The 27,446-nt window shown below is 40.3% G+C and overlaps 1 protein-coding gene across 3 annotated transcripts; it reads right to left on the bottom strand.

Annotated features, from left to right (window-relative positions):
- Nucleotides 1-1,898: 1,898 nt before the first annotated feature.
- LOC120303320 (glycoprotein-N-acetylgalactosamine 3-beta-galactosyltransferase 1-A-like) lies at nt 1,899-26,874 on the bottom strand. 3 transcript variants are annotated; one of them, XM_039332761.1, is made up of 4 exons: nt 26,439-26,874; nt 8,609-8,864; nt 6,701-7,365; nt 1,899-3,141 (listed from the first exon to the last, which is right to left on the bottom strand). In XM_039332761.1, exons 2-4 carry the CDS (start codon nt 8,811-8,813, stop codon nt 2,923-2,925), a joined length of 1,089 nt encoding a protein of 362 aa, XP_039188695.1. In that variant the 5' UTR covers nt 8,814-8,864; nt 26,439-26,874; the 3' UTR covers nt 1,899-2,922. The 3 variants fall into 3 exon arrangements, with proteins under 3 accessions (XP_039188695.1, XP_039188692.1, XP_039188693.1); XM_039332758.1 differs by lacking the exon at nt 26,439-26,874 and adding an exon at nt 20,195-20,402; XM_039332759.1 differs by lacking the exon at nt 26,439-26,874 and adding an exon at nt 18,594-18,916.
- Between the last annotated feature and the right edge of the window lie 572 nt (nt 26,875-27,446).

Genomic DNA, 27,446 nt, shown 5'->3' with positions numbered 1-27,446 from the left:
CACACAGATAAGGGACAGTGCTATTTTTTTGTCCTATCTTCAACTCCCTTGTTTGGTAAGTCTTAGCTGGCCACCAGCATTTTCTTATAAGCATTGCTAATGTTGATTTATAAAGCGATGCTACAGCTCTGGCTGACTGTAAGCATAAACTAAGCTCTCTTGAATTATATAGTCCTCAATTGGCCTAACCCAAAAAAAATGTAAAATTAAGGACCCTAATTCTCTGTTGAGGAAATCAAAATATGATGAATCATTGTTGTTCAGTTGCTAAGTCATGTCCAATTCTTCATGACCCCATTGACCACAGCACACCCGGATCCCCTGTCCTCCACTGTCTCCCTGAGTCTGCCCACACTCATGCCCGTTGCATTAATGACACTATTTAACCCTCTCAGCCTCTGCCATCCCCTTCTCCTTTTGCCTTCAATCTTTCCCAACATCAAGATCTTTTCCAATGAATCCTCTCTTCTCATTTGGTGGCCAAAAGATTTGAGTTTCAGCTTCAGAAAGATGAATCATATGCTCACCATTTCTGAATGAATAAAATATAGCACTGACTGTGATGGCAGACAAAGCACTGTTATATGACTAAAAAAAAAAAAAATAGGCGATGGTAGTACTTTCTAGCATTGAAATGCATAGCAAAGGACTCCGAGAATGTTTACCTTCCCCCTAAAAGTCAACATAGCATTCTCCAGCTTGGACAACAAAGTCTGGAGATACATTCAAAAAATTAGATTCAAATCTAGTGTTGACCACTGAAACAAACAGGATTTTAGTTACAACTGATCAGCGTCTCCATTTATTTCAATATCCAAAGATATTTAATTCCAAACTGTAATTAATAACAGATTCTGTACAACTACCCCACAGTCTTATTCGAAACAATAAAATAATATATCATTACCCGTAACACCAGAAAGGGTTAAAAAGGATTAGAAGAACAATCTATCAACATCTCTTAAGCCCTGAGAAACTTTCACAGTTATTGAAGATTAACACTCTGGTCCACCATCTCAATTTATCACAATGAATTCAAAACTCACAGCTTTGGCAATGTATGGTTGTGGGGGTGGGGGTTTTATCAGCTGCCTGGTCTAACTTCAGACTTCAACCTACCTTTTGAAGAGACTAAGATGCTGGCCATCTCTGAGTCTCCATATCTCCATATGGGTCTTTTCAGCATATTACAGGAAGGACTGATCAATGCTTTAGTCATCTCTGCCTTCAAGAAGGAAGTACGATTAGCAGCAATAGTTGTTACATTTTTGCAGAAGATTCTTTTTCGTTACATCCTTGTTTTGGATATAGTTGGAAGTGTATGTACTTTCCATTCTTTTTGAACTTCTGAAAATATGTATACATTTTTCACAACACAGATCAATTTATCAAAATAGAACTGCAACTATAATGGGTCAGAAGTTGCCATTAGGGATGCTTGGAAGCATCAGATGAACACCTCGATGTAAAAAAAGATGCTGAGATTCTAGAAAGAGTGCAGAGAAGAGCAACAAAGATGATTAGGGGGCTGGAGGCTAAAACATATAAGGAATGGCTGCTGGAATTGGGTATGTCTAGTTTAATGAAGAGAAGGGCAAGGGGGGACATGATAGCAGTGTTCCAATATCTCAGGGACTGCCATAAAGAAGAGGGAGTCAAGCTATTCTCCAAAGCACCTGAAGGCAGGACAAGAAGCAATGAATGGAAACTAATCAAGGAGAGAAGCAACCTAGAAAAGTTAGAACAACTGATAGGTGGAACAACTTGCCGCCAGAAGCTGTGAATGCTCCAACACTGTAAGTTTTTAAGAAGAGACTGGATAGCCATTTGTCTGAAATGGTATAGGGTTTCCTGCCTGAGTGGGGGGTTGGGCTAGACGGCCTCCAAAGTCCCTTCCAACTCTTATTATTATTATTAATAATAATAATAATAATCATTACACAGTCAGCGAGATTTTCAGGCTGGATTTGGCATTATTGTCTACCTATCGAGTCCTTACCAAGGATGATGATGATGATGATTAAATGTTTCCCAGTTAGAAAACTGAAAAGAATTTGATTATTTTTACAGACTGATCACAATATCAGGGATGAATAATACTCTCACAAGGCCTGGCATCTGTTAGCCCTCCTGTCTCCCGAACTATCTGTTTTGGCATAAACAGATTCTCATAGTGTGAGACTGACTATATTGCAGAATCTTCACATGGACAGGGATTCATATAGAGTTAGGATGGAGTTAATTTTCAACGCAGGCATGGGAATAATTGTCAAGTGCAGGAAAATAAGGGGGCTGAAGACATACTAACTGTGGGGGTGGCTGCTGCCTGCATGCCAGTCAGTTATTGGGCAGTCAACAGTGATGTAGGAAAAAAATGTCCCTTCAAGTCAATTTTGACTCCAGGCAAATGCTTCCTGCAGTCTTTTTGGCAGCATTTTTCAGAAGTAACTTGCCAATTCCTTCTTCATTTTATCTCAATTATCTTCCTTTAAACAATAATCCTTGTCATTGCAATACACCCTGGACCATGAAGAAGCCCATCTGCAGAGTGTCTTAATTATAGGCTGGATCCTTCAGTGGACTGAAACTTCTGATGTTGCATTCTTGTGACTCGGTAGACTTAAAGAAGGAATGGAGAAAATCAGCATCCTACTTGGCCAAATTCTGCCTTCTTCTCACGCCCTTTCAGGAACAACAACAAAAATTTCTCTAATAACATCCTTTCACTTGGCTAGTGGGCATTTACAGAGGTTGGGGATGAGCAAGTTATCTGAGCTCAGGGCGTATTCATTTCAGTTCTTTCCAGGAAAAAGGCACTTACTTTAAAAGACACTAAAAACCAATCAGGCCTGCAGGATTGAGGTACTGACAAGCCTCACTATCTACAGCTGGATGAGTTTGCTCTGAACTTGCACTCAGTCCTTACATCTTGCCCTGCTCAGTGGTGTTGCTGCTCCTCTTAGGGTCTTCTCCCAAGGGTGGATGGGGCTGAAGGTGAGCAGCATTCTCAGGCAAAGGTGGCTGGTAACGGTAGCGGTAACCATAGGCATGCAGATGGTAGGTGAGGTATTCCAGGGTGTACATCAACTCTGAGTTCACATAGTGGAAAGACACAGCCAAGTCAGAGCAGCACTGAGGTCCCTGAGGAATATAGGAAAACTGAGGTTAATTGCTGAGGGTAGATTGCAGATCTACATATTGTCATGTAAGCTGAGGAATATGGGAACCTTCAGATGTAACTGAATTGCTACTTGTAGCAGCCCTTGCAAGCCTACCTATGATCAGGTGCGCTGACAATTGTCTTTTGGGTGATATTTAAATTGACAACTTCTAAATATTTGTGGTTTATTTAACAGAAAGCAGATGGAGTAATCCAAACAGTTATTTTTTTATGATCTTCTCTTCCAAAGTGTCCTCTTTGTAAAATTCAAAATCTGGGGATGCGGAGAGATTAATTTCTGAGCATACTTGATTCTGAGCTAACTAATCATTAGATAGATCTATGGAATATTCATAGTCCTAAATATTTAGGTAGAGCAAAGTGAGTGCTGCATCTCCACTTTTGGAGAGCCACTTTTCCATGGGACCATCATAACCTACAGTATGAAAGCGTCCACCACCAATGAAGTCTAATAAATGTGTAAGAATTACTGTGACTGTAATTTATGATTTGTGTTTTCTTATAGACAGTGACCACCCAGATGTCCCAGTAATGGTACAAAACAATAATAATATCTACAATCTATTCTAGAGTAAAAACAGGAGTACATAGTTGCTGACAATACTTTCATGTAGCACGGAAAGCTGAATGCTTGGCTGCAACATGCCAGATTCCTTAGTTCCTTTGTATAAGATTGAGTCCTGGGCCAGCTTTCACTATTGATCTTGTTCACTGGGAATTTTGGAAATTAAGAACTCCAATGCATTGGTCTAGGGAGATTCTCAATCATCCAGGTCATGGTTGTCCCCAAAGTGCTTTTTTCAAAAGGCAACTGACTTTGTTTTTCCCCGAGGATGTTTTGCTTCTCATCCAAAGAAGCTTCTTCAATTCTGAATTAAAGAATCTTCTTGGATGAGAAGCGAAATGTCTTTAGGGAAAAACAAAGTCCAGTTGCCTTTTGAAAAAGCACCTTTGGGACCCAAAGCATTGGATTGTAGAAGTCACTCTAGCACCCCAAATCTCTATTCCCAGAATCTGTACATTAGATGACCTGTTTATATGAATAGGGTTGCTTCTCAAATGATCAGGAATAAATGGAAAAACAAAACATGGTTCCAGAAACAATGGCACTGAGAAACTATAGCCAATCCATTTCAGGACTATTTTGACATTCCTGCATGAATAATTTTAGCAATGTCCCACGAGTTCTTGAAAGATCTCAGGAGAACTAGCTTTGATCTGATGAGATTTCTGCAATCTCAAGTAAGATGGGCTCTTGTTGGGAGGTTTGGCAGGCTCTTGATTCTGCTTGTTAAAAAAAAGTCACAAGAAACTATTCTGTTAAGAAGAACACAGATAAGAACAAGGAATTTATGACTTTACTAGATATTGCTAAACCACAGGGAGCAGCCTTCATGAAAAGACTTGCTGATTTGGGCACAGTGGCCCTTGAGATATTGAAGAGCCACAAGTTCCTTGCTCTGATATTATAAAAGCATTTAAAAAGACCCTCATTCATCCACACAAATATACATGCATACATGAAGTCAAAAGTAATCTGCATTTGAAAGTTTTCTGAAAGAGCAATTACAGTTGGCTTCTTTCCATTTCAACTAACAGCAAGCATTAGCTAATCTACAATTAATCACTTAATCATCTTCTAGGGCAGTGCTTCTCAATTATTTTCTATCATGCCCCCCTAGGAAGAAGAAAACATTTCGTGCCCCCCGCGCGACTGTAAAAAAAAATTTTCTGTACAGAGGACCGATTTCCGGGTCTAAAAGTCACACGGGTGGGTTTGGCCAATCAGGATAGAGCATCATGTCTATCCAATCGGGTCCTTTGCATGTGTCACGTGCGTTGGCGGTCATGTTGTCCTCCGCGTCGGGCTGCCGCTTGCGAGTGAGTCAGATGATCCGATCTAGAAATCCAATATGACAGTATTTGCTGAGGTCAAACGAGCCCCCCGTTATGGAGCCTCGCGCCCCCCCTGGGGGGCGCGCCCCACTATTTGAGAAGCACTGTTCTAGGGTCACTGAATCCCAATTCCCCTATTAAGGTTAAACATATTTCTGACATCTTTGCCCTCAAATTCCTCACTTCAGTTTATTCTTTGGTCAGACGGGGTTATCCGTCCATGTTTCACATTTGTCCACTTACATGGGTCCAATGGATCCTTTTGCTCATCCAGTGTTTCCCCCATCCCCATCCCATGGCTCAGGATAGCATCAAGTGATTAATCCTGCAAAGCCCGAGGCAACATAATTGTGAAACTTTAGGCTTGAAAAACAACAGCTCAATGCAAAAAGAGAGAAAGAGAACGAGAGAGAGCATTACTCCTTCTCTTATACCTTTGTGGGGAAACAGGTTTGTAGGGTAAGGCTACCTGCTGAAAATCTGTTTTCTAGGCAAATACAAAAGTAAATAAGCCAAATCTTCTCTTTTATCTGGCCACCCTACACAGAGAGAAACATGTCCCATCCACAATAGACTTGTCAACAGCTGGAGAGGCATTTTTATCGTTGCCAAGAAAACCTTATGAATATGCCAGAAACATCTAAATGGTTGACTTAAAGGTAAGCAGTGAAGCTGCTGAAGAACCTGTGGTCTTCAAATTGTGGCTGTATATTTAACCCCATTGGTCTCAGCAGCATAGTCTATGGTTAGAAAAATGGGAATTGTAGCAGTTCCATGTCCATGGTTCCTATTCTGTATTGTACAGCTACACTCAGCAGCTTACAGGTCCAGGGAAGGCAAAAAGGTCTGCAATAGCCATCCACATCCAAGAGATACCAGATTCAGGCACCTCTGAGCAGGTCTACGACAACTTGTCACAGCCAACTCACCATGGCCAACTCGCCACAGAACAACTCGCTGCAGGACAATTCCACAACTCAATTTAATTATTTAAAATAGCTCAAAAATATTTTAATTTTTGTTGTTCACATTTCATTTTATCCCTCCTTTGGCATCCTTTCTTTAATGATTCTACTCCATTATTTCTTCAATATTAGTGTAACTTTTGTCCTGTGGCGAGTTGTCCCATGGTGAGTTGTCCATGCTGAATTGTCCCGTGGCGAGTTGGCCATGGCGAATTGTCCCATTCCGATTCTGAGCAGCACTGAAGAAAGTTCTTGACAGAAAACCCTAAAGCAGTGGTTCTCAACCTGTGGGTCGGGACCCCATTTGGGGTCGAACGACCATTTCACGGGGGTCGCCAAACAACGCAGTCCGCCATTTTTTTCCCCTTTTCCTTAGCTGTGCTACTCCCTTTTATTCTATTGGCTTTTGAAAGCCAATAGAATAGACTCTCTTGAATAGAGTCTAATTCTATTGGCTTTCAAAAGCCAATAGGAATTGTCCAGGTTGTCTCTGCCCTGCTGAGCCTGCCAAAAGTCCCATTCTGCAAACGGTGCTGCACCAGTTGAGTAGTCCTCGACTTACGATAGGTTGGGGGTCGCGGCATTAAAAAGGTTGAGAACCACTGCCCTAAAGGAAACTGCTTCACCCTTGCAGGAGAAAGCTTAGTGTGCCACATACCTCCACAATAGGATAATAGCAATAAGCCCAGTACCAGGAGCTTTTTGAGACCTTCCCCGTCAAGTGCTGCTCAGGCACAAAAGGGTGGAAAGTCTCCCTCTGCCTCGTATCCCGGGAGTCGCCGGCCTCCACGCCCATCTTCTCCATGCACTGGCCCAGAGCCACGTCCTCCACTGAAGACGTGTGGCTGCAGACTTTGGTGGCAAAGCCAGCAATGAAGCGACGCAGGGCCTCCTTGCTCAGGATGTAGCCCCCGCCCCCACTCATATAGCCTTGCTTGGCAAAGGGCCGGAAGCGCTTCCCAAAATAGATGGGCCTGTCGGAGGAGTAGTTGGAGAGCAGCCATCGGAGGTTTTCGAGCACCACAAAGGTATCGTCATCTGCTTTGAGGAACCAGTCGGCCTGCTCAAAGTGATGTTGGTGCACGTAATGGAAAGCCTTGATGGTTTTCCAGTAGAGCTGGTCCCTGCCTTCCTTGGTACCCAGTCCTACAGCGGGAAAGTCTTTGTCTTCCACTGAACTCATGAAAATGACCACGTTGCAATGACGGGCCCAAGTGGCGTTGACATGGCGGGCTTTCTTCTCCAGGTTTTGGGGTCCTGTCATCACCCAGCACAGAATCCGGACCTTGTCATACAGTTCATCTGCCACACTGCTATCCCCACCTGAGGAAGAGGGAACCTAAGAGTTACTATTTTTTCAACAATAGGTCATCTTAGGAAGCTAAGATTTATATATACTAGATACAGGTAGCCCTCGACTTACAAAGTTCATTTAGTGACCGTTCAAAGGTACACCAGCACTGGAAAAAGTGACTTATGACCCGTTTTTTTTAACACTTGGGTCCGCTGCAGCATCCCCCCCCCATGGTCACGTGATCAAAGTTTAGACGCTTGGCGACTGGCTCATATTTGTGACTCTTGCAGTGTCCGGGGGTCCTGTGATCACCTTTTGTGACCTTCGGACAAGCAAAGTCAATGGAGAAGCCAGATTCACTTACCAACCGTATCCCTAGCTAAAAGACTCTAATGATTCATTTAACATCTGTGGCAAGAAAGGTGGTAAAGGGGGGTAAAACTCACTTAACAAATGTCTCACTTAGCAACAAAAATGTTGGGCTCAGTTGTGGTCGTAAGTCCATGGACTGCCTGTAACTTGTTCTTATACCACTGGTGTTCAATGGTTACATCAGCAGATGCTCCTAAAGCCCAGGCCACAAATCCTACTTCAGAATTCTCAGGTTCTGTGACCAAATGTCATAATGACAATGCTGTAATGCACAATTATATCATTTACTGCAGATATCTCATTCGTGGGCTGCAAGGTGAAATTGTTCCTTGCAGCCAAGACGAGCTGACCGAGAAACACACTCTACATCTCAGTAGCAGAATATAACTCATTCCATGATGTTCCCTGACGTGAATTATTAGCATAATCCAGATCATCAGCCAGCACAATCTGCTTGACTGCAACCACTTTTGACTGGACCGTATGGAGCACTTAAAGTTGGACAAAAGATTAAACTGGGGACTCATACTCCATATTTAGTTTGATAAGTGTGACAGGGCAAAAAAGCTTCCCAACTATCTAATCTGAAGCGAAACTGTTCTGCAATGAATGCACAAGACAGCACACTGCAATAAGTCAAGCCTACAAAAACACATTGGGTGTTTTACAAGTATTTTAACTATTTATTTAGGCAAAAGCTTAACAGCAATCTGGGGGGGGGAGGTACATATCTATACCTATACCTTCCTAATGCACTTTCCTTTTCCAACCGGATCTCCTCCTCCTATTTGGAATGCAGCCTTTATTTCCTAGCCCTTATGACTGCTATAGCTGTCCTGAGGACACCAGGATTGAGGGGGGGGGGAGGATTCTGTTGTACCTATGCTCTTCTGTTCTTACCTGTTTGGTGTAAGTGTGCAGAACTGACAAGAGCTGATTTAGCAATCATGCTTTCTAGATCCTTGGAGGCATGCTGCATCTGGATGCCAAGACGCAGGGATCCTTCCCATGTCAGGTTTTGCACAAGGTAGAAGATGCTAAAAAAACCAGAAATGAGGCCTAGGAGGAAAGCTAAAAAGGAATTCTTGGAGCCCAGTACACCCATGCCATCCGGCTGTCAGGGATGAACACCGCAAGTGAGGATGCGTCACATAACCTGTAGTGGGAAGAAAGCAGAATTAAGAGGAAGAAGCCTCTGTTGACTGCCAACATTATTGTTACATCCCAGGGCCAGCTATGGAATCCTATATTCATTTTATTCCAATCACTACTGACATTACACAAACTGGGTGGAAAGTGCACATACATCTAATTTGGAGACGTATGGACTGTTATATGGTGTTCCAAACTCCATAACATAAAGTTATGATTAGGCCACCACATCTGCTCAATTTTAACACCTCCACAGGCTGTGGGATATCCCCAGGTTCTTCCTAGTAGCAAACTCTTAGAAAGAAACAAATGACAACAAAAGTTATCTATTCTGGGCCACAGACTATATAGTTCTACGGACTAGAGAAGACTGCTGTCTAATACCCCAACTCTCCTCAACCTGGTGCTCTTCAGATGTATTGAGATTGCAGTTCCAGCTAGCCAACCAAAAATCATATATTATATCTGAGAATGCAATGTCCTCATCTCAGAAGACACGAATCACTGTGTCTTCTCCTTCAAAGAAAAAGAGGTATTTTTCCTGCTTTGATCTGCTGGATAGAAAGTCCACAGCAATCACTACCACACTGCTGCCTGCAATCTTTTGCTTCCAACAGGATCACTTCCTTTAAATTGTCTTAGCAAACAGGAAAGTTTTTTTAAAAAAAATCTGGATAGATAGAAATACCTCACAGTGAAGGGACGGTGACTGCTATTTCCATTTCCAATTCTCTTATACTTATATCATCTATTTCTGTATCAACATCTATCACTAAATGTAATACACACATTGCTGTTTGCTGCTTTACCAGCCAAGCATGCAATCAAGAGAATAAGTTGGGTGAGAGATCTCATGGCATCAAGCTATTTTGCAGGTAGCAGGGCGGAAGGCAGATCTAGTAATTAGAATCCAATTCCATTTCTTTCTAATCAGATTAAAACATTTGCTCTTTAATCCCTCTGGTGCTGAAGATCTACAGGATTAACTGCCTAATTCTTAATGCATCGACACAAATAGGGCTGTGGGGACAAATTAAAGGCAAGTCCTAGCTAGTGCTAGCCATCATACTAGAAACTGGCTAGAAACTGGGAGATCATGAGCCTAGTCCCATTTTAGATACTAGGCCAGGTAGTTACTTTGAACCAGTCATCCTCAACCCTAGGAAGACGACAAAGGCCAAATACCAAAGGAGGTGAGGGCTTCACTTCCTTTTATCTCAACCTCCTTCCTGGTTTTGCAAGAAGGGAACTGCTGCTTCCTCTGCTTTGGAAAGTGGCAGCCTTGAGCTGATCTCTGTTCGAAGACGATCAGAAATGCCCAGCCCATTGTTTGCTCTGACAAGCTAGATCTGAGATTTGGGACACTCTGGAGCCCCCATGTACTGCACCTCAAATATCAAAGGAAGCCAGCTATATGGGCAGGAAGTGGGATCAAAGGCCATTTCCCCAAATATTGTCCAGGGGATGAACAAACAGTTGATTGCCTTCCCCAAAAAACCTGCCTGCTCATCCCCATGACTGAGGTCTCTCTCAACCCTTGTTGATGCTCTATCTCCAGCAGAGAATGAGCTGGCTTTCACTGCCAGAAAGCTGGTGATCCTGGAACCCTGGAGAGCTGTGCCCTCATTAGGTGGGTCTGTTTCACCAAAACCTTCTTTAAAAAGGGGTGCTAATCCTTCTACTTATTGTGGTGTTAGGGAATCTTTCACAAGCCCTATCCCATTGGAACCTTTATTTGAAGTGGGTGAAGGATGGAGGGAGATTCTCCAAGACAATAGTCCTTTGTGTTCAATAGAACAAGAGGCCAGTCTTCAGTGAGTCCTATGAAGAACACCCCCCCCCCCAACCTCTGGCCTTTCAAGAGATTCTGAAAACACGGCTTGGCCAATGGGCAAGGAAACCAGGGAATGTGACAGAGTCATCACAGAGTGTTACTGTTAAATGTGATTACCTCAACTGTGAATCATTAATTTTTATGATGGCTTTAATATTATGTTTACATGTTTTCTATATTTTTTTCCTTTTATGATTTTTCTTGTTCTTTCAATTGTTACTTTTATATTGTTTTTGTGGGTTTTTTATATTGTTTTTAATTATTTGCAAGCCAGCCATAGTCATATATATGAGATTGGCATGTGAAAAAGAAAAAAAGAAAAAAAAGAAAGAAAGAATACATAAATAAAGAACAATGGGCATTATCTAGGCTAGGCTAGAAGATCAGGATTAGATCATAATTGGGAACAGGCAGTGGATTAACTGTGTGATCTAATTGTTAAAAAACTGGACTAGGAAATCCCAGTGCGAGACTTTGGGCCAGCTGTATTCTTTCTCAGTGATTTCACAAGATTGTTAGTGTGGGGAAAAATAGGGAGCACTATATACACTATATACATTTCTCCCTGACAGGCAAAGTATTCAATAAATAAATAGCATCATAGCCTCCTTTGGAAAGAGAAGACAGAATAAAAGTGGACCAACAACTGACTAGGTAACTGGAAAAAGCAGAACAGAGAGAGTAATAAAGCAAGCACCAATGAAATCCATTCCAGTCATGGAGGTCTGGGGTCAAAACTAGGATGTCCAAGCCATGAGATGTGACTGTCCCAAATAGAAGACGCTGGGAAGTAGCTATGGTTACCACCACCGCCACCACTCTGCTTTTCCCCAGAAGCACTCCAGCAATATTCCTTGTATGTGCTTATACAGTTTTGGGGCCCCTAAACTACTTTGGCACAGTGGTTAAAGGCACCAGGCTAAAAACCGGGAGATTGTGAGTTCTAGCTTGCTTAGTTAGGCATGGAAGCCAGAAGGGTGACTTTGGGCCACTTGCTTTCTTTTAGTCCTAGGAAGCAGGCAAGGGCAACTTCTGAAAATGAGGCCAGGGACTTGTCAGCCAGTCTCCAGGAACACTGACTTGAAGACACAAAAACCAACAACCCAATCACCCCACCCAACTGTGTTGTTTCAGAGGTAGTACTGAATACTCTGTGAAATCAGCGCTGAAATTAGATTTTGCCAGCAGTGCAGCCAATTTCTGTCTGGGGGGAAGGAGCACATACCATTTACAATCAGGCAGCATGATGACTTTGGTCTGTTTTTCCTGAATGCTGGGAGATTTTTCCACTACTAATCCTGCTAAAACACAACTCCCCAAAAGCAGCTTCGGAAAGAAGGGCCAATAGGGGAAGATCACTAACAGACACTGAAGGACAGGACAGTTGGCTGATAATCTTGGTTTTCTTAATTTTTTTTAATATCTACCATTGTTGCTTCTTGTCTGCCTAGTAAATATAACTTGTTCCCAAGAAACATCCTTCTGGGTATATAAGTACCTTTTTCTTAAATCTCTGTAGAGAACCTTATTCTTTTTTTTTTTTTTTTTTTTTATTAAAAGTTTTATAAATTTTACAAGAAAAACAAGAACAATACAGAACAAAAAACAACATATACAGAAGAAAAAGAAAATTAAACAATACATATAAAAAAAAAACCCCCACCCCACACCCCTCCCAAAAACCCTCCCTTCCCCCCCCCTGAGCTTCCCAGAGCAGAATATAGGCTTAAGCAATAAAAAAAAATAAAAATTAAATTAAAAACTTTATATTTATATATACAAAAAAGATATCTATAATATATATAAAAATAAAACTTATGAAAAAGCTATATGATATTTTTGTATACCCAATCTAAATTGTATAAATTTTATCCATTTGTCCCAGATAGCAAAAAACTTCTCTTGCGTTTGTTGCTTTAAGAAAGCCGAAATCTTTGCCATTTCCGCCAGATAAGCTACTTTAAAAAACCATTCCTGCAATGTAGGCAAAGATTCCTTCTTCCAATATTGTCCAACTAACAGCCTCGCGGCTGTGATCAAATTTAACATCAATACAACCTCCTTTGTATCACAATCTGTAACAATACCTAACAAAAATAATTGCGGAGTAAATTTTACCCTCCTTCTAAAAATTCTCTGGATATTCCACCATATTTTGATCCAAAATGCTTTTATCTCTCTACATGACCACCAAATATGATAATAGGAAGCCTCCTTATAACCACATCTCCAGCATTTAGGTTGCACGTCAGGGTACATGTAAGACATTTTTTGTGGATCAAGGTGCCATCTATAAAACATTTTATAAAAATTCTCCCTTAAATTCTGTGCTTGAGTAAATTTGACATTTCTCACCCAAATAATTTCCCAGGTGTCCAATGAAACTGGCTCACCAAAGTTCTGCGCCCATCTAATCATACAATCTTTAATTAGTTCCGTTTCTGAGTCCAATTCAACTAAAACCCCATAAATTCTCTTAATGTGGGTTTGTCTTTGATCCTTCAGTTGCTTAATAAGATTTTCATCTTCTCTAAGGAAACCCACCTTACAATCCATCTTCCATCTATCTAGTAGTTGCCTATATTGAAACCAAGAATAAGTAAAATTTTCTTGTGCTAATTCTTCCCGTGATTTTAATTGCCAGTTTTGTCCATCCCATTTAAGTAACTGTCTGTAAGACACCATATCCATTTTAACCCCTCTTTTTATTCCTTCTATCGCATGCCAAGGTATAGCCCATAATGGTACTTTAAAATCACTTTTATAATATTTTCTCCAAATCCTAAGTAAAGAAATTCTTAAAATATGAGATTTAAAAGCCCAATCTATTTTTTTATTAAATATTAAATAGGCATGCCACCCATAAAGTAAATCCCATCCCTCTAGATAAAGTATCTCAGAATTTGTCAAATTTACCCAGTCACTAATTAATGTTAAAACCACCGCATCATAATATAATTTCAAATTTGGTACCTTGAGTCCGCCCCTCTCACGGAAGTCTTGCATAATTTTGAACTTAACCCTTGGTTTTTTCCCTGCCCAAATAAATTTATTGAGACCCTTCTGCCACTCATTTAAATTAATCTCATTTTTCAAAATTGGTAACATTTGAAACAAAAAAAGAAACTTGGGTAGAATATTCATTTTTATCACTGCAATTCTTCCCATGAGGGATAATTGCAGCTTTTCCCAATTCTTCAAGTCTTTCTGTACCCCGACCCACAACCTTTCATAATTATTTTTAAATAGTTTTGCATTAGAAACAGACAGCATCACCCCCAAATATTTTACCTTATTAACAATCTCAAAACCCGTCGAGTTAACCAAAATCTGCTTCTCCTGACTCGACAAATTTTTAGGTAAAATTTTAGTCTTATTTACATTAATCTTAAAACCCGAGACCAAACCATAATGGTGAATCAACTGTAATAAGTTTACTACAGAATAATCAGGTTGCGACAAAGTAACAACCAAGTCATCCGCAAAAGCTCTCAACTTATATTCTTTTTTATTAACATATATTCCTTTAATTTCCTGAGACTCTCGAATTTTAATCAATAATATTTCCAATGTTAAAACAAACAACAATGGCGATAAAGGACACCCCTGTCTAGTACCTTTCTCTATTGTGAAAACCTCCGACAAACCTCCATTAACAATAAGTTGTGCTGTTTGTTTTTGATATATTACCTTAAGGGCTTGTAATATGTTTTCACCAAAATTCATTTCTTCCATTACTCTTAGCATAAAATGCCAATTCAGTTGGTCAAATGCTTTTTCAGCATCTAAAAATATGAGCCCTGCAGGAACTTGGTTGTTCTTATCTAAGTATTCTAATAAGTTAATAATTTGTCTAACATTGTTTTTCATATACCTTCCTGTTATAAACCCTGATTGATCTTTATGCACAAGATGATGCACCACCCTCATAAGCCTATTTACCAAAATTTTTACAAATATCTTATAATCCACGTTTAAAAGAGATATAGGCCTATAGTTTTTTGGTAAAGTAAGATCTTGATCCTCCTTTGGAATCAATGATATAAAAGCACTACGCCATGAAGGAGGAATCTCTAAACCCTGTAAGATACCATTAAAAAGATCATTTAATGGTTGAATCATCTCCTCCATTAAAGCTTTATAATAAACAGCTGTTAACCCATCCGTACCCGGTGCTTTCCCTAATTTCAATTGTTGAATTGCTGAGGCAATTTCCTCCTTAGTAATTAAACCATTAATTTCATATTTCTGATCCTCAGTCAGTTTAGGAAAACTTGCCTCAGCTAAATATTTATTTATATCTAACAGTTGTACATTAGTAGATTTGTATAGGTTTTGATAATAATCCAAAAAAGATTTTTTAATTAATTCCTTCTGAGAAACTAGTTTACCCTTATAATTTATTTTCTCTATTATTCTCAGTCTCTGTTTCTTTCTTAATTGATAAGCCAACCATCTCCCCGGCTTATTAGCATTACAAAATGTATTTTGTTTCATAAATAATAAATTGGTTGCAGCTTGATCTGCTATCAACATATTAAATTGTGACCTTAATAACTTTACAGATTCTTTAGTACTTTCATCAGAAGGATTTAGAATCAAAGCCCTTTCTTTTAGTTTAATTTCATCTTCAAGTTCTCTACGTTTCTGAGTCTGATTTCGCTTATAAAAATTATTCATTTTTATCAAAACACCGCGCATAAATGCTTTACCTGCATCCCATACCATTGACATTGAAGTCCCCTTATACATATTCAAAGCAAAATAGTCCTTTAAACACTCCTTTAGTTTTTGAACATTCTTCTCTTGTCTAAACAAATTTTCATTAACTCTCCAGGATCTTCTTTCCTCTTTCTCTTGAATCAACTCCATCCAAACTGGACTATGATCCGTCAGTGATCTAGGAAAAATCTTTACATTCTTTACTTTATTATACAAATCCGTGGTAATCAAGAAAAAGTCAATTCTTGAAAAAGATTGGTGTCTGTCAGAAAAAAAAGTAAAGTCTCTCTCCTCTTGATTACGTTCCCGCCAATAGTCCCTTAATTCCCAGTCTTCTTTCATATCAAAAAAGGCTTTAGGTAGCCTTGCTTGTTTAAGAAAAGGAGAGGAACCTTTCTTATCCCTTTGTGTATCTAAGACACCATTCCAATCACCCATTAATACCACCGATCTATAATCAAGCAAAGTTATTTTTTGGTGTAACTGTTTATAAAATTGTTCCTGTTGTTGATTTGGAGCATAAAGTCCAACTATAAGTACTTTCTTACCATAAATACCAAGTTCAATCATCACATATCTCCCCTGGGGATCTGATTCTACCAGACAAGCTGGCAGGTTTTGTTTGACATATATAACAACTCCCCCTTTCTTCCCAGGTGCAGGAGATATAAAATGAGATCCCAAACGAGCATTAACTAAATATTTCTGATCTTTAAGTAGAATATGAGTTTCCTGTAAACAAATAACATCATTGGTATGTTGTTTCAAATAATAAAAGATTTTTTTCCGTTTCTGAGGAGAATTCAATCCATTAACATTCCAGGTCAAAAACTTTGCCATCTCCCTTGGCACGCAGCCTGGAGAAGACACCATCAAACTCTGACAGAGCTGCGTGTGTTGCATAACTCTTGGGTCTTGCTCCTCCCACCGGCGGTGATGCACTTCCAGGAGAATTCTCTTTGGGCTCTTTTTTACGTTGCTCTTTCTCTTTACGCTTATAAGCTGCACGAGTCATCCTCTGCTCTTTAGCCTCCGTTTGGCGTTGCTTTGCCACTTCTATCATCCCTGCGGAAACCAAATCTAATGCCTCAGATTGCTGCTCAGGTTCCTTAGCACTCAAAGATTTCCGACCAGATGAAGTTGAGCCTGCACTCAGGACCGAAGTATAGAAATCTCTAGCTTTGTCAACTGTGTTCAATCTGTAACGTGTCCCAGCATGGCTCAAAACGATACCCATCGGAATTTCCCATCTGAATGGCATCGATCTAGCTTTAAGCTCATTGGTTAAAAAAGCAAAGTCTTTCCTACTTCTTAAAATTTTAGATGGGATTTCCTTTAGAATGATGACATCTTGGGCGGCAATCTGAAATCTTTTGTTGTAAAAAGCTTGTATAATCTCATTCCGCAGGGACTTCTTTGTAAAGTAAATCACCACATCTCTGGGCAAATTCTTCTGCTTAGCAATCCAGGAGTTGAGTCTATAAATTTTTTCTACTTCTCTCTGTAATTCTCCTTTATCCATATCCAAAGCCAGCGCCAGATCACTAAGAACCACCTCCATCAAATCTTGATTCATATCTTCCTTGAGGCCTCTAATCCTCAGAGCATACTCCATTTGTCTGTATTGAAACATCAAAATATCTTCTTGTGAGGAGTCCACCTTCCTTTCCACGTCTTGAATTTTGTCATCTAAAGAGTCAACTTTGTCTTCCACTTCCTCAAGCCTTGCATCGAGCTTAACCACCACAGTAGCCAAACCTGAAACAGCTGCCAGTATATCTTGTCGTAATTCATTATTATTTTCTTGCAATTTAGACTTTATCCCCGTTATCTCTTCTTTGAGATCAGATTTAATTTCTGATTTAATCTGTGAAACAAATTGAGTCATTTCCTCTCTCATTTGAACTACAATCTCTCCCATTATGCCTCTAACCTCTTGCACTGAAAGTCCAGGTAGAGGAGGGGAGGGTGGTGGCTGAGCCGGTGGTGCATGTTTAGATTGTTGTTGTAGCTGTGCAGTGGAAGTTATAGGAGAAGAAATAACCTTGGGTACTGAGGAAGGCTGCTGCCTCTTTGAAGCCATTTTAAAAAGCACAATTGTCACTTCCCTTTCCCCTCCAGCCAAAAAGGGAGGAGGAAAAAAAGAAAAAAAAGAATTTTTAAAAAGAGACAAACTATAATCATTAAAAATCCAGAATAAATCCCAAGAATAAGTAATAAAAGAGCAAACAATTCAAAAAAAAAATTTTCTAAGCCAAAAGCAAAAGCAAAAGCAAAAAACAATCCTTAAAAAGGGAAAGTAAAACAAAAGAGAAAGGAAAAAAAAACTCCGACACTTTCAAAACACCATCTTAAGTCCTTTCACTAGTATAACAAAGAAAAGGAGGAAAAATAGTAAAAATCAAAAGATAAAAAAATAAACACCTAAAATATAAGAAAAAGTCCTTTAAACTGCTCCGTCCGTTTAAAAATTACTCACCAAAATGCTGTAAACACGGAGATAGAAGCGGCGGTTTCTTTTGCTTCCAAGGAAGCAAAAACAGCTGGGAGGCGGAGATCAGCAAGAGCTCCGAGGGAACACTCCTTTCACCCCCTCTAGAAATAAATCCAGAGGGGGTTCAGGGGTTCTACCTCTACTCTTGCGTTCTCTATCCCTTCCCTTTGCCCGGGAAGGGATTTCCAAGCCGCGGGCCAGCTGATGCGCGCTGCGCTCCGCGGCTCTAACACTTCCCCAGCTGGACGGCTAAAAGCTAGCCGCCATCGCCGTCGCCTCCCACCGGAAGCCGAGAACCTTATTCTTAAATCTCTGTAGAGAACCTTATTCTTAAATCTCTGTAGGGTGATGAATTATTTCTTGTGGGGAAAATAATTATAATTACTTCATGCACAAAACAGTGAAATGAAATTTTAAAAAGGATGCGTGGTTATTTTAAGATGAAGATATACCGATATGAATATTCTGTTCTCATCAGAATAACCCTGCTGGATTAGCCAATTTTGTCCAGCTTTCACTGTAAACGACCAGATGCATCATGGACATTGTCAAGCAAAATATGAGAGATGGCTATCTTCCATTATTGTTTCACCACAACTAGCATTTAAGCTAAGTTATCTCTCATGGAGTTGATTCCCATCAAGATTAGTAGTCACGAATAGCCCTATTATTTATGAACCTACCTAGACTTTTTTCGAAGCCATGATACTTTTCCAATGTATAAAGAAGCTCTTCACTTGAGCAGTCATGAATCTCAATGTATTTAACTTGATTCTGGGTTCTGATATTGGGAAAGGAAGAGAACTCTTTAGATATGCATCTGAGGATGTGAAGCAGGGGTATATATCCTTCATCCCCCACATATACTTTAAAACTGTCTGTCTTTCCAGTAGTAGGAGAAAAAAACCTCCACAAAGGTAGGTTAAATAGAGACACATATGTTTACTATGTGTTTTACTTGGCAAAATTTGAATTTATTCATGCATGTTTTCTCCTCCCTTTTTTTAGTGCCATATAAACTAAGCTCCATATAGAGTCTGTTCAGAAACTTGCTCTAAGTATTTTGCTATCTCTCTTATCATGATTTCCCCTATGCAGGACAAGCAAATTAGCACCCCTTCGGAATGTACACAAGTTCATTTGTACCTCCATAAACTGATAGCCAGTATTAAAGTCTTAATATTGATTAATATTAAGAATTTAATATTCTTAATATTAAATTCATATTAAAATTATTTAAAAATTTAAAATAAAATATTCTAATCAATATTCTTAATACTGATTATTATTAAGATATTGAAGAGTACTCAGCCATCTTAGGTCTGATACTCTTCAATATCTTGATAAACAATTCACAGTAGATAATGGAATAGAACAGGCATGTCAAACTTGCGATGTCAAGTGACATCGCGCAATGTATCGGGATGGGCACAGTTTTGGTGTGACACATCCAACTCGTGTGCTGGCAGTTTGACATGCCTGGAATTTGCAGATGACACTAAACTGGCAGGGATAGCCACTATCCCAGATGATAGGCTCAGGATACAAATGGATCTTGACAGACTTGAACACTGGCCCTATCTAACAAAATGAAACTTATTGTAGAGAAAAGTAAGGTTTTTCCTTAGGCAGGAAAAACCAAATGTATGTTTAAAAGCAGTAACTGAGAAAGGGATCTTGATGTTCTATCTAGTGGACAATCATTTAAATAGGAGTCAGCAATGTGCGGCAGCAGCCAAAAAAGCTAATGCAATCCTTGGTTGCATAAACAGAGGGATAGAGTCAAGATCATGTGAAGTATTAGTACTATTTTATAAGACCACACCTAGAATACTGCATCCAGTTTTGGTCACCACATTATGAAAAAGATATTGAGACTTTGGAAAAAGTGCAGAGAAGAGCAATGAAGATGATTAAAGGCTTGGAGATCAAAATATATGAAGAAGGAATAGGAGGAAGGTTGCAGGAATAGGGTATGACTAGTCTAGACTAAAAAAGGACTAGGGGTGAGATAATGGTAGTGTTCCAATATTTGAGGGGGGCCACAAAGAAGAGGGGGTCAACCTATTTTTCAAAGCACCAGAGCCAAAAAATAGAGGGTGAAGCACATTAGCAGACACAAGAAAAGGTCCGCGCTGCTTCAGGACACCGCCGCTCATTGCGAAACCCTCAAGAAAAAAAAAAGGGGGGGGGCGACCGCGACTTCCCGCTGGCCTATGAAGGGGAGATTTTTCTCTGACCCCCCCCCCGCCCGTCGTCCCTCCGGTCGCCCCGACGCACTCACCTGCGCAGCCGGCCCCGCTTAGCCAGCCGCCAAGCCTGGACGCCAAATTCAAGCCGCTCCAACGCCGACGGCCGGCCCCCGCTTGCCCCAATTGGCTGCAATCCCGCGAGGCCTGCCACGATTGGTTCCGTGACAAAGGCGGCGGCGGGGCTTAGGGTGGAGAAGGCACGTGGAGGAGAGGATTCTGGAGCGGGAGACGGGATGTTTTTCTGCCCACTTCAGTACTTGGACGTGGGAGGCGGGAAGGACCGAGGGAGCTAAAGGGATCCCTGACCCGCATTTCATAGTACTTTGCTCTTTACCTCAACCCCTAAAAAGACCTTGGCAGCTCTTCACGTTCAGGGAATATCCTCCAAGCTTTACCTGCAGTAGGATCTGGTTTTAGTTTTTTGTTCTTTTTGTCTTTCTCTAGACCAGTCTGGACCAATCTTGATCCAGGCTGGTAAATTCCTCTCGGAGATTCTTGTAGTTTAGGTCAATAATTGAGAAATACCTGTCACTGGGCTATTCACCAACTATTTGGTGCCATCAGAATATCTGCCCTGTGACTAATCTGTTAGCCAGACATGACAACCAGGATCAGGATAGCTTATTGCTATCCTGGCAGGCTCACTTACATTAAGGATCTGTGTGTCTGTGTCTGTGTGTACATGCGTGTGCTCACATATGCACACGCAGTGTGTTTATGGAAAAATGTTCCATAAACTGGCTTTCTTTCAAGCCAAAATTGAGAGAGACTTGCTGAGAGTAGCTCCCTATCAGTCAAATGCATCACATGATGCTCTTCATGCATGGGAAAGAATTGGTTAAAATATAATCCCACATATTAGTTCATTATATTAGGGTTCCAGGTTACCAAGTCAGATATTTCAGAGCTTAATGATAGTCCTTTTGGTTGATTATGGGGAAATGGATTTAATTGCGACATTCTCAACCAATTCAGGAAAGACAGTGACTTAAATGGCCCATATATAAGACATTGTCTTCTGAGCATTTTCTCCAAAATTTGGTTAAGGGGTTAAATTTTAGCAATCTTGCCATCTAAGCTTCATATTGATTTTTTTTAAAATATTTTCATAAGTGCTTTGCATCATATCTGATGAAATGGTAGATTACTCATTCTGTAAACCAAATAAAAAATTAAATGAGCACTTCCTTGTAAGAGACATGGAACAGAACAGTACCGGAACTTGAAGAAAGGAAAGTCAACAGAAAGAAAAATAAACAGTGCATATAAAACAATTCCTGACCAAAAAATCCACCACCCTACTCTGTAAATAAGCATTAAGGAAGGTTTTATAGTTGTACTTATTTACATAATGTAAGGAGGGTGGGAACCAGAAAATATATTTCCATCCTCCTTCCAGGAACTAAGCCGGTCCTTCAGTAATGCCTTCTGGGAGACAATAGAATCAGAAAGTTGGAAGGGAACTATAAAGTTTTCAAATCCAACCCCCTGCACACTATAGAATTTACTAGGCCATCCCCAATAGAGGAATATCTAGACTGTTTAAAAACTTCCAAAGAAGGGGAAGAAATCACCCCGTACACTAATCTATTCCACTAATTGACAGCTCTTATTTTCAAGGAAGCTTCTTCCTAATGTCTCATCTGCATCTACACATCTTTGTAGTTTCATCCCATTAGTTCTACCCTTACCCTGTGGAGCAAGTGAGAATAGGTCCAAACCTATTCAATAATTGTCTTTGTTATGGTGTCCAGAAATTAAATTAGGCTCCGACTGCAGCACTGTAGCAAATTTAGGTGTCAGTTGCAGCTGTTTTCTGTAGCAACATGCTTGTTCTGGGTTACAAAATCCAGATTATATTGCAGCAACTACCACATTTGCCTTTCCTCCTGGGAGGCTCAAAATATAGATTCATCTCAGGACCAGGTGAGTCTAAATCATTCATCTGCCCTACAATGAAGATCAAACTAAAGATCTCTTTTCATCTCTGTGAGATTAGTGGCTGAGAGAATGTCTGATTCAAAATCACCAGTGACTTTCAATGGCTAAAGGTGTGCTTTAACTAAATATATTAAATAGAATAGAGCTGGAAGGGACCTTGGAGGTCTTCTAGCCCAGCCTCCTGCTCAAGCAGGAGAACTATACCATCTCAGACAAGTGACTGTCCAGTCTCTTCTTAAAAACCTCCAGTGATGAAGCACTCACAATTTCCGGAGGAAAGCTGTTCCACTGGTAATTGTCCTCACTGTCAAGAGGTTTCTCCTTAATTCCAGGTTGCTTCTCTCTTTGGTCAGTTTCCAACCATTGTTTCTCGTCCTTCCCTCTGGTGCTTTGGTGAATAACATGACCCTCTCTTCTTTGTGGCAGCCCCTCAAATACTGGAATATTGCTATCATGTCTCCCCTATTCTTTTCTTTAGACTAGCCAAACCCATGTCCCACAGTCGTTCTTCATTATGTTTTAGTCTCCTGGCATTTGATCATCTTAGTTGCTCTTCTCTGAATTTTTTCCAGACTCTCAACAACTTTTTTGTGACATGGTGACCAAAATTGGCTGCAGTATTCCAAGTGGGGTCTTATTAGGATTTTATAAAGCGATACTAATACTTTGTGTGATCTTGATTCTATGCCTCTGTTTATACAACCAAGGATTGTATTAGCTTTTTTGGTTACTACTGCACACTGCTGGCTCATAGCCAAGTGATCGTCCACTAGGACTCCAAGTCCCTCTCACAGTTACTGTTTTTGCCCAATCTGTACTTGTACCTTTGGTTTTTCCTGCTCTTCTCCACACTGAAACTCATTTTGTTGGATAGGGCCCATTGTTCAAGTTTATCAAGACCTTTTTGGATCTTGAGTTTGTCTTCTGGGGTGTTGGCTATTCCTGTCAGTTTGGTGTCATCTGCAAATTTGATGAGTTCCCCTTCAATTCCCTCAACTAAGTCATTTATGAAGATATTGAAGAGTACTGGGCCTAAGACGGAACCTTTGGTACCCCGTTGCTTGTGGATGTGGTGCCATTGAGGACTGCTTGTTGAGTACAGTTTGCCAGCCAGCTACAGATCCATCTGATGGTGATGTTGTCTATTCCACCTTTTTCTAGCTTACCTAGGAGTAGGTTTGGTCTACTTTATCGAATGCCTTACTGAAATCTAAGTATACTACATCCACAGCATTTCACTGGTCTACTAGTTTAGTCACTTTATCGAAGAATGAAATAAGATTGGTTTGGCATGATCTGTTTTTAACAAACCCATGCTGGCTACTAGTTATAAATTTGATTGCTTCTAGTTGTTTGCAGATCTGTTTTTTGATTATCTTTTCTAGGATCTTCCCAGGTATTGATGTTAAACTGATTGGTCTGTAGTTTCCTGGGTCTGTTTTTTTCCCTTTCTTTTTTTTTAAAACAGGTTTTATTAATTTTTCAAATTTTAACATCCAGATACTTAGGAAGTAACATGGTGCTAGGGCACAGGTCGGCAACCTGCGGCTCCGGAGCCGCATGCGGCTCTTTGAGCCTTCCCCTGTGGCTCCCAGCCTCCTCTGCCTTTGCAGAGAGAGACAGAGACAGAGGGAGGCAATTGCACTTCCCTGCTTCTCTCCCCCTCTCTCTCTCTCTCTGTGTGTGTGTGTGTGTGTTTTGTGTGTGTGTAAAAGAGAGTGCACTCACAGTGTTCCCCGAGGAGCTGAAAAGCTTTCTGGGCGGAGCTCCTCCCTTTGCTGCGTCTCTGAAGGAAGCAGGAAGCAGGAAGGGCAGGAGAGAGCTAGCTAGCCCAGCTAGGCTGACTCAGGAATTCTGGGAGTTGAAGTCCATGAGTCATAAAAGAGACGAGGTTGCATACCCCTGATCTTGTTGGACAACAGCCTGAAGCTTGCCAGGTGAGCAGCAGATAGGAGGGGAGGGGGAGAAAGAGAGAGAAAGAGAGAGAGAGGGAGAGAGAGAGGGGGGGGGAAGAGGAGTGGCAGACCAAGGGAAGATAGAGAGGGAGGGAGAGAGAGACCCTTTTGACATCTAAAATGAAGATAACACTGCATATATCCTTTTTTAACCTGTGTGTGTATGTAATTTTATTCTCTTAAAGCATTCGCTTGGTGATCATTATTTTAATAGTATGGATATTCCCAAGAGTCATATTTTTACTTTTATTTTTAATGTGTATATGTGTATGTGTCTGTGTGTGTGTGTGTGTGTGTACACACACACACACACACACACACACACACACACACACATATATATGTAGGTCTTTGGTTGTTCGGGTCTTTGGTTGTTCGGGTTTTCTATATATATATATATATATATATACACACACACACACACACATACACACACACACACACACATACACACACACACACACCTATAATAAAGGTAAAAAAGGATATATGCAGTGTTATCTTCATTTTAGATATCAAAAGGGTTTTGCGGCTCCCAGTGTTTTGTTTTTGGTGGGAAACGGGTCCAAGTGGCTCTTTGAGTGTTTTGGGTTGCCTACCCCTGTGCTAGGGGAATCATTCAATAACAAAATCATTCATATATATCTCAGGTTACATCAGTAACATTCCCTCACTGTTTCCCACAAATATTATATTATAGTCATGTTAATAAGTTTCTAACTAGGCTCAATCAATCAGTACATTTATCAATAGTATTTTACTTATATATATCCAAGTCCTGTTTAGAGGTTTTATTTAATTCCAATTTATATATTCAAATTTAGCCTTTTATAACCAATGTATAAACTTCTGATAACCTTGATTTCCCTCATTTCATTATAATATAATTAACATAACTAAAATACACATATTATTCCAAAATTTACCTTCTTCATAGACAAATATATTCTAATTCTCTTTCTAATAACTCCTCCTTTAATAACAAAATATCTTTCATTATCACAAATCTATTTCCATTAAAGTTATAGTCTAACAGTTAATTTTAACTCCCATTATAAATCTAAATGTCTAATTCCCACCTCACCTTTTGGGTGACAAAATTGTTGGCTAGGTTGGTTAGGAATCTGTTTGATCTCCTGCTCACTGCAAAGTTTTGTCTCCCAGTTGATATCTGGATAGTTGAAGTTTCCCATTACTACTGTGGTATGCTTCCTACATACATTTGTTAACTGGTTGGCAAAGAGTTCCTTTGTTTCTTTTGATTGGTTGGGTGGCCTGTAATATACACCTATGGCAATGTCACTTTTTTTCTCTTTTACATTAACCCATATACATTCTAGAGAGATTTTATCTTTGATCATGTGCATTTCTGTAGATATGTAGTGTTCTCTTACATATAGTGCAACTCCCTCTCCTCTTTTTGTAGACCTGTTTCTTTTGAACAATTTGTATCCATCCATTAGTCCATTCCATTCATGGATTTCATCCCACCAGTTTTCTATAATGCCAACTATGTCATACCCTCCCTCATGTACTATTCCTTCTAGTTCACCCTGTTTGTTTCCCATGCTTTGAGCATTTCTATATTAGCATTTAAGACTTTTATGCCTGTCTGTGGGTATGTTTCCTGCATCTCTTGATTGTTGTTTGAGGTTTTTCTCTTTTCTCATCACTGCCTACTTCGTTTGATTTGTTTTCTTGGGATTTGTGATTGGTTTTGGGTTCTAGAGATTCTAGAGATTAGTCCCCTTTCCCCCTTGATTTTAGTTTAAAGCCCTCCTGATGAGTTGGGCCAGTCTTTTTCCAAGTACATTTTTCCCTGTTTTCGTGAGGTGCAGCCCATCCCTTGCCAAGAGTCCTTTGTCTTGGTCTCCTCAATCCCAGTTTAACATTTAATGCAACTATCCATACTCCATCTCCTTTATTTCCAAGGAAAGAAGCATCACAGTCCACTCCCTTCCCCCATTACTCATTACCCAGCAATGGAACGTTCCTTTCCACCCTCACTCCATCTTCAAGCTGAAGCCATCCACAAGGAAGGCTACTGTACCCTGGCCAATTCCTGCCCAGCAATAGGGCAGCACAAGCACATCCTCTTGCACATCCTGCCCTGTATCTTCTTCCTCTTCACAACGTGAGAAGGGCAGGAAGAAGAGAAAGAACTTTCCTCCATGAGGAAGTTTGAAAGAGCAGCAAAGTCCACTCAGGCCCTGCAGAATGGATTGATGAATCAAAACGTTGCCTCTCTTGCACTTCCCCAAGGAAGGAGGAAAGCTCATGCTCCTTCACAGGTCCAAAGAGGAATCTCAGATGGTCCCTTGGTCAGGCAGCCACAGCTGAATCCGAAAGAGAAGAGGGTGGAAGAAGATGATCTACTTACCTCTAAATTGGGATTTCGACTCAAGACTACTAAACAAAGTGGCAAAGATACCCCACTTGTAATCTGCAGCCCCAGATACTAAATCCAGCACCAGCTTTCCAAGGAGCTTCTGGGTATTCCCCGGGAGCACATTAGTGGCTAAAGTAAGTGACTTCTCCTGCAAAGTTTTCTTCTCCGTTTTGCATAGTAAGGAGTGGACGGCCCAGATCTGCTCCACTTTGTCAGCTCTAGCTAACAAACTTGCTTAGTTCCAAAAGAGACAACATGGCACATATTACAGCTTTGAGAGATCCAGCTGGTAGGCTAACTGAAGGAGATCTGAGATACCTGTACAAGGTGTGTCAATTATAGTTCTAGTCCTTTCATTTGATAGGTGCTTATAATCAAGTGCAGTGTTAGCAAATAAAAACAGCTTTACGATATAAACTAGTATCAGCAAGAAAACCATATAATAACCAATGTAAAACATTTCCTACCAGTCCAAGGGTCAATAGCCAGTTCTTCCCTGACCACCACGTCAGTATCGTGGCCATTGGAATTAAAATGGAAATGTTCCCTTCTCTTCCTGGGGAATAACTTCCAGAATGGCATTCTGCTGGAGGAGAGGGGTAAAGGCCAGGAAGCAGATTCCCTCACCCAAAGTCAGCCTTGCCTTTCACCCTTCCTTAGGAGGGACAGTGTTTGATGAAATGGTGCTACCACACTATTCATATATGAGTTTGTTTTAAATATCATGCTCCTGATCAGCAGGTCAGGCCCCTCCCACTTTCTGCTTTGTGAGGTAGGTATGATGTTTCCAGTTGTAACAAATGAAGGCCACCACATTATCTCTGGATTAGCAAGTCACATACAAGGTCACAGCTATACCAAATTTTAGCTTCAAAATGGGGAAACGGCCATTCAGCATATTTAAAATAACATGCCAGCTTCCTTATGACTGTTTGGATAATGTATATATTCAATCTTTGCCTTATACAGTAAGATAGTAATATACATGTAGCTAAGGAA

The sequence above is a fragment of the Crotalus tigris genome, unplaced genomic scaffold (genome assembly GCF_016545835.1).
Source record: "Crotalus tigris isolate CLP2741 ecotype Arizona unplaced genomic scaffold, ASM1654583v1 scf7180000024462.759394, whole genome shotgun sequence".
Classification (NCBI taxonomy): domain Eukaryota; kingdom Metazoa; phylum Chordata; class Lepidosauria; order Squamata; family Viperidae; genus Crotalus; species Crotalus tigris.
The sequence above is the reverse complement of the archived record's forward strand: the minus strand, read 5'-3'. Positions and strand labels throughout refer to the sequence as shown.

Excerpts from the sequence above, each read along its gene's own strand:
- LOC120303320 (XM_039332761.1), bottom strand. The coding sequence starts at position 8,813 with ATGGGTGTACTGGGCTCCAAGAATTCCTTTTTAGCTTTCCTCCTAGGC. Across the intron at positions 7,366-8,608 it reads TGCACACTTACACCAAACAG|GTGGGGATAGCAGTGTGGCA; the intron begins GTAAGAACAGAA and ends CCTCTTCCTCAG. Across the intron at positions 3,142-6,700 it reads GCTATTATCCTATTGTGGAG|GGACCTCAGTGCTGCTCTGA; the intron begins GTATGTGGCACA and ends TATATTCCTCAG.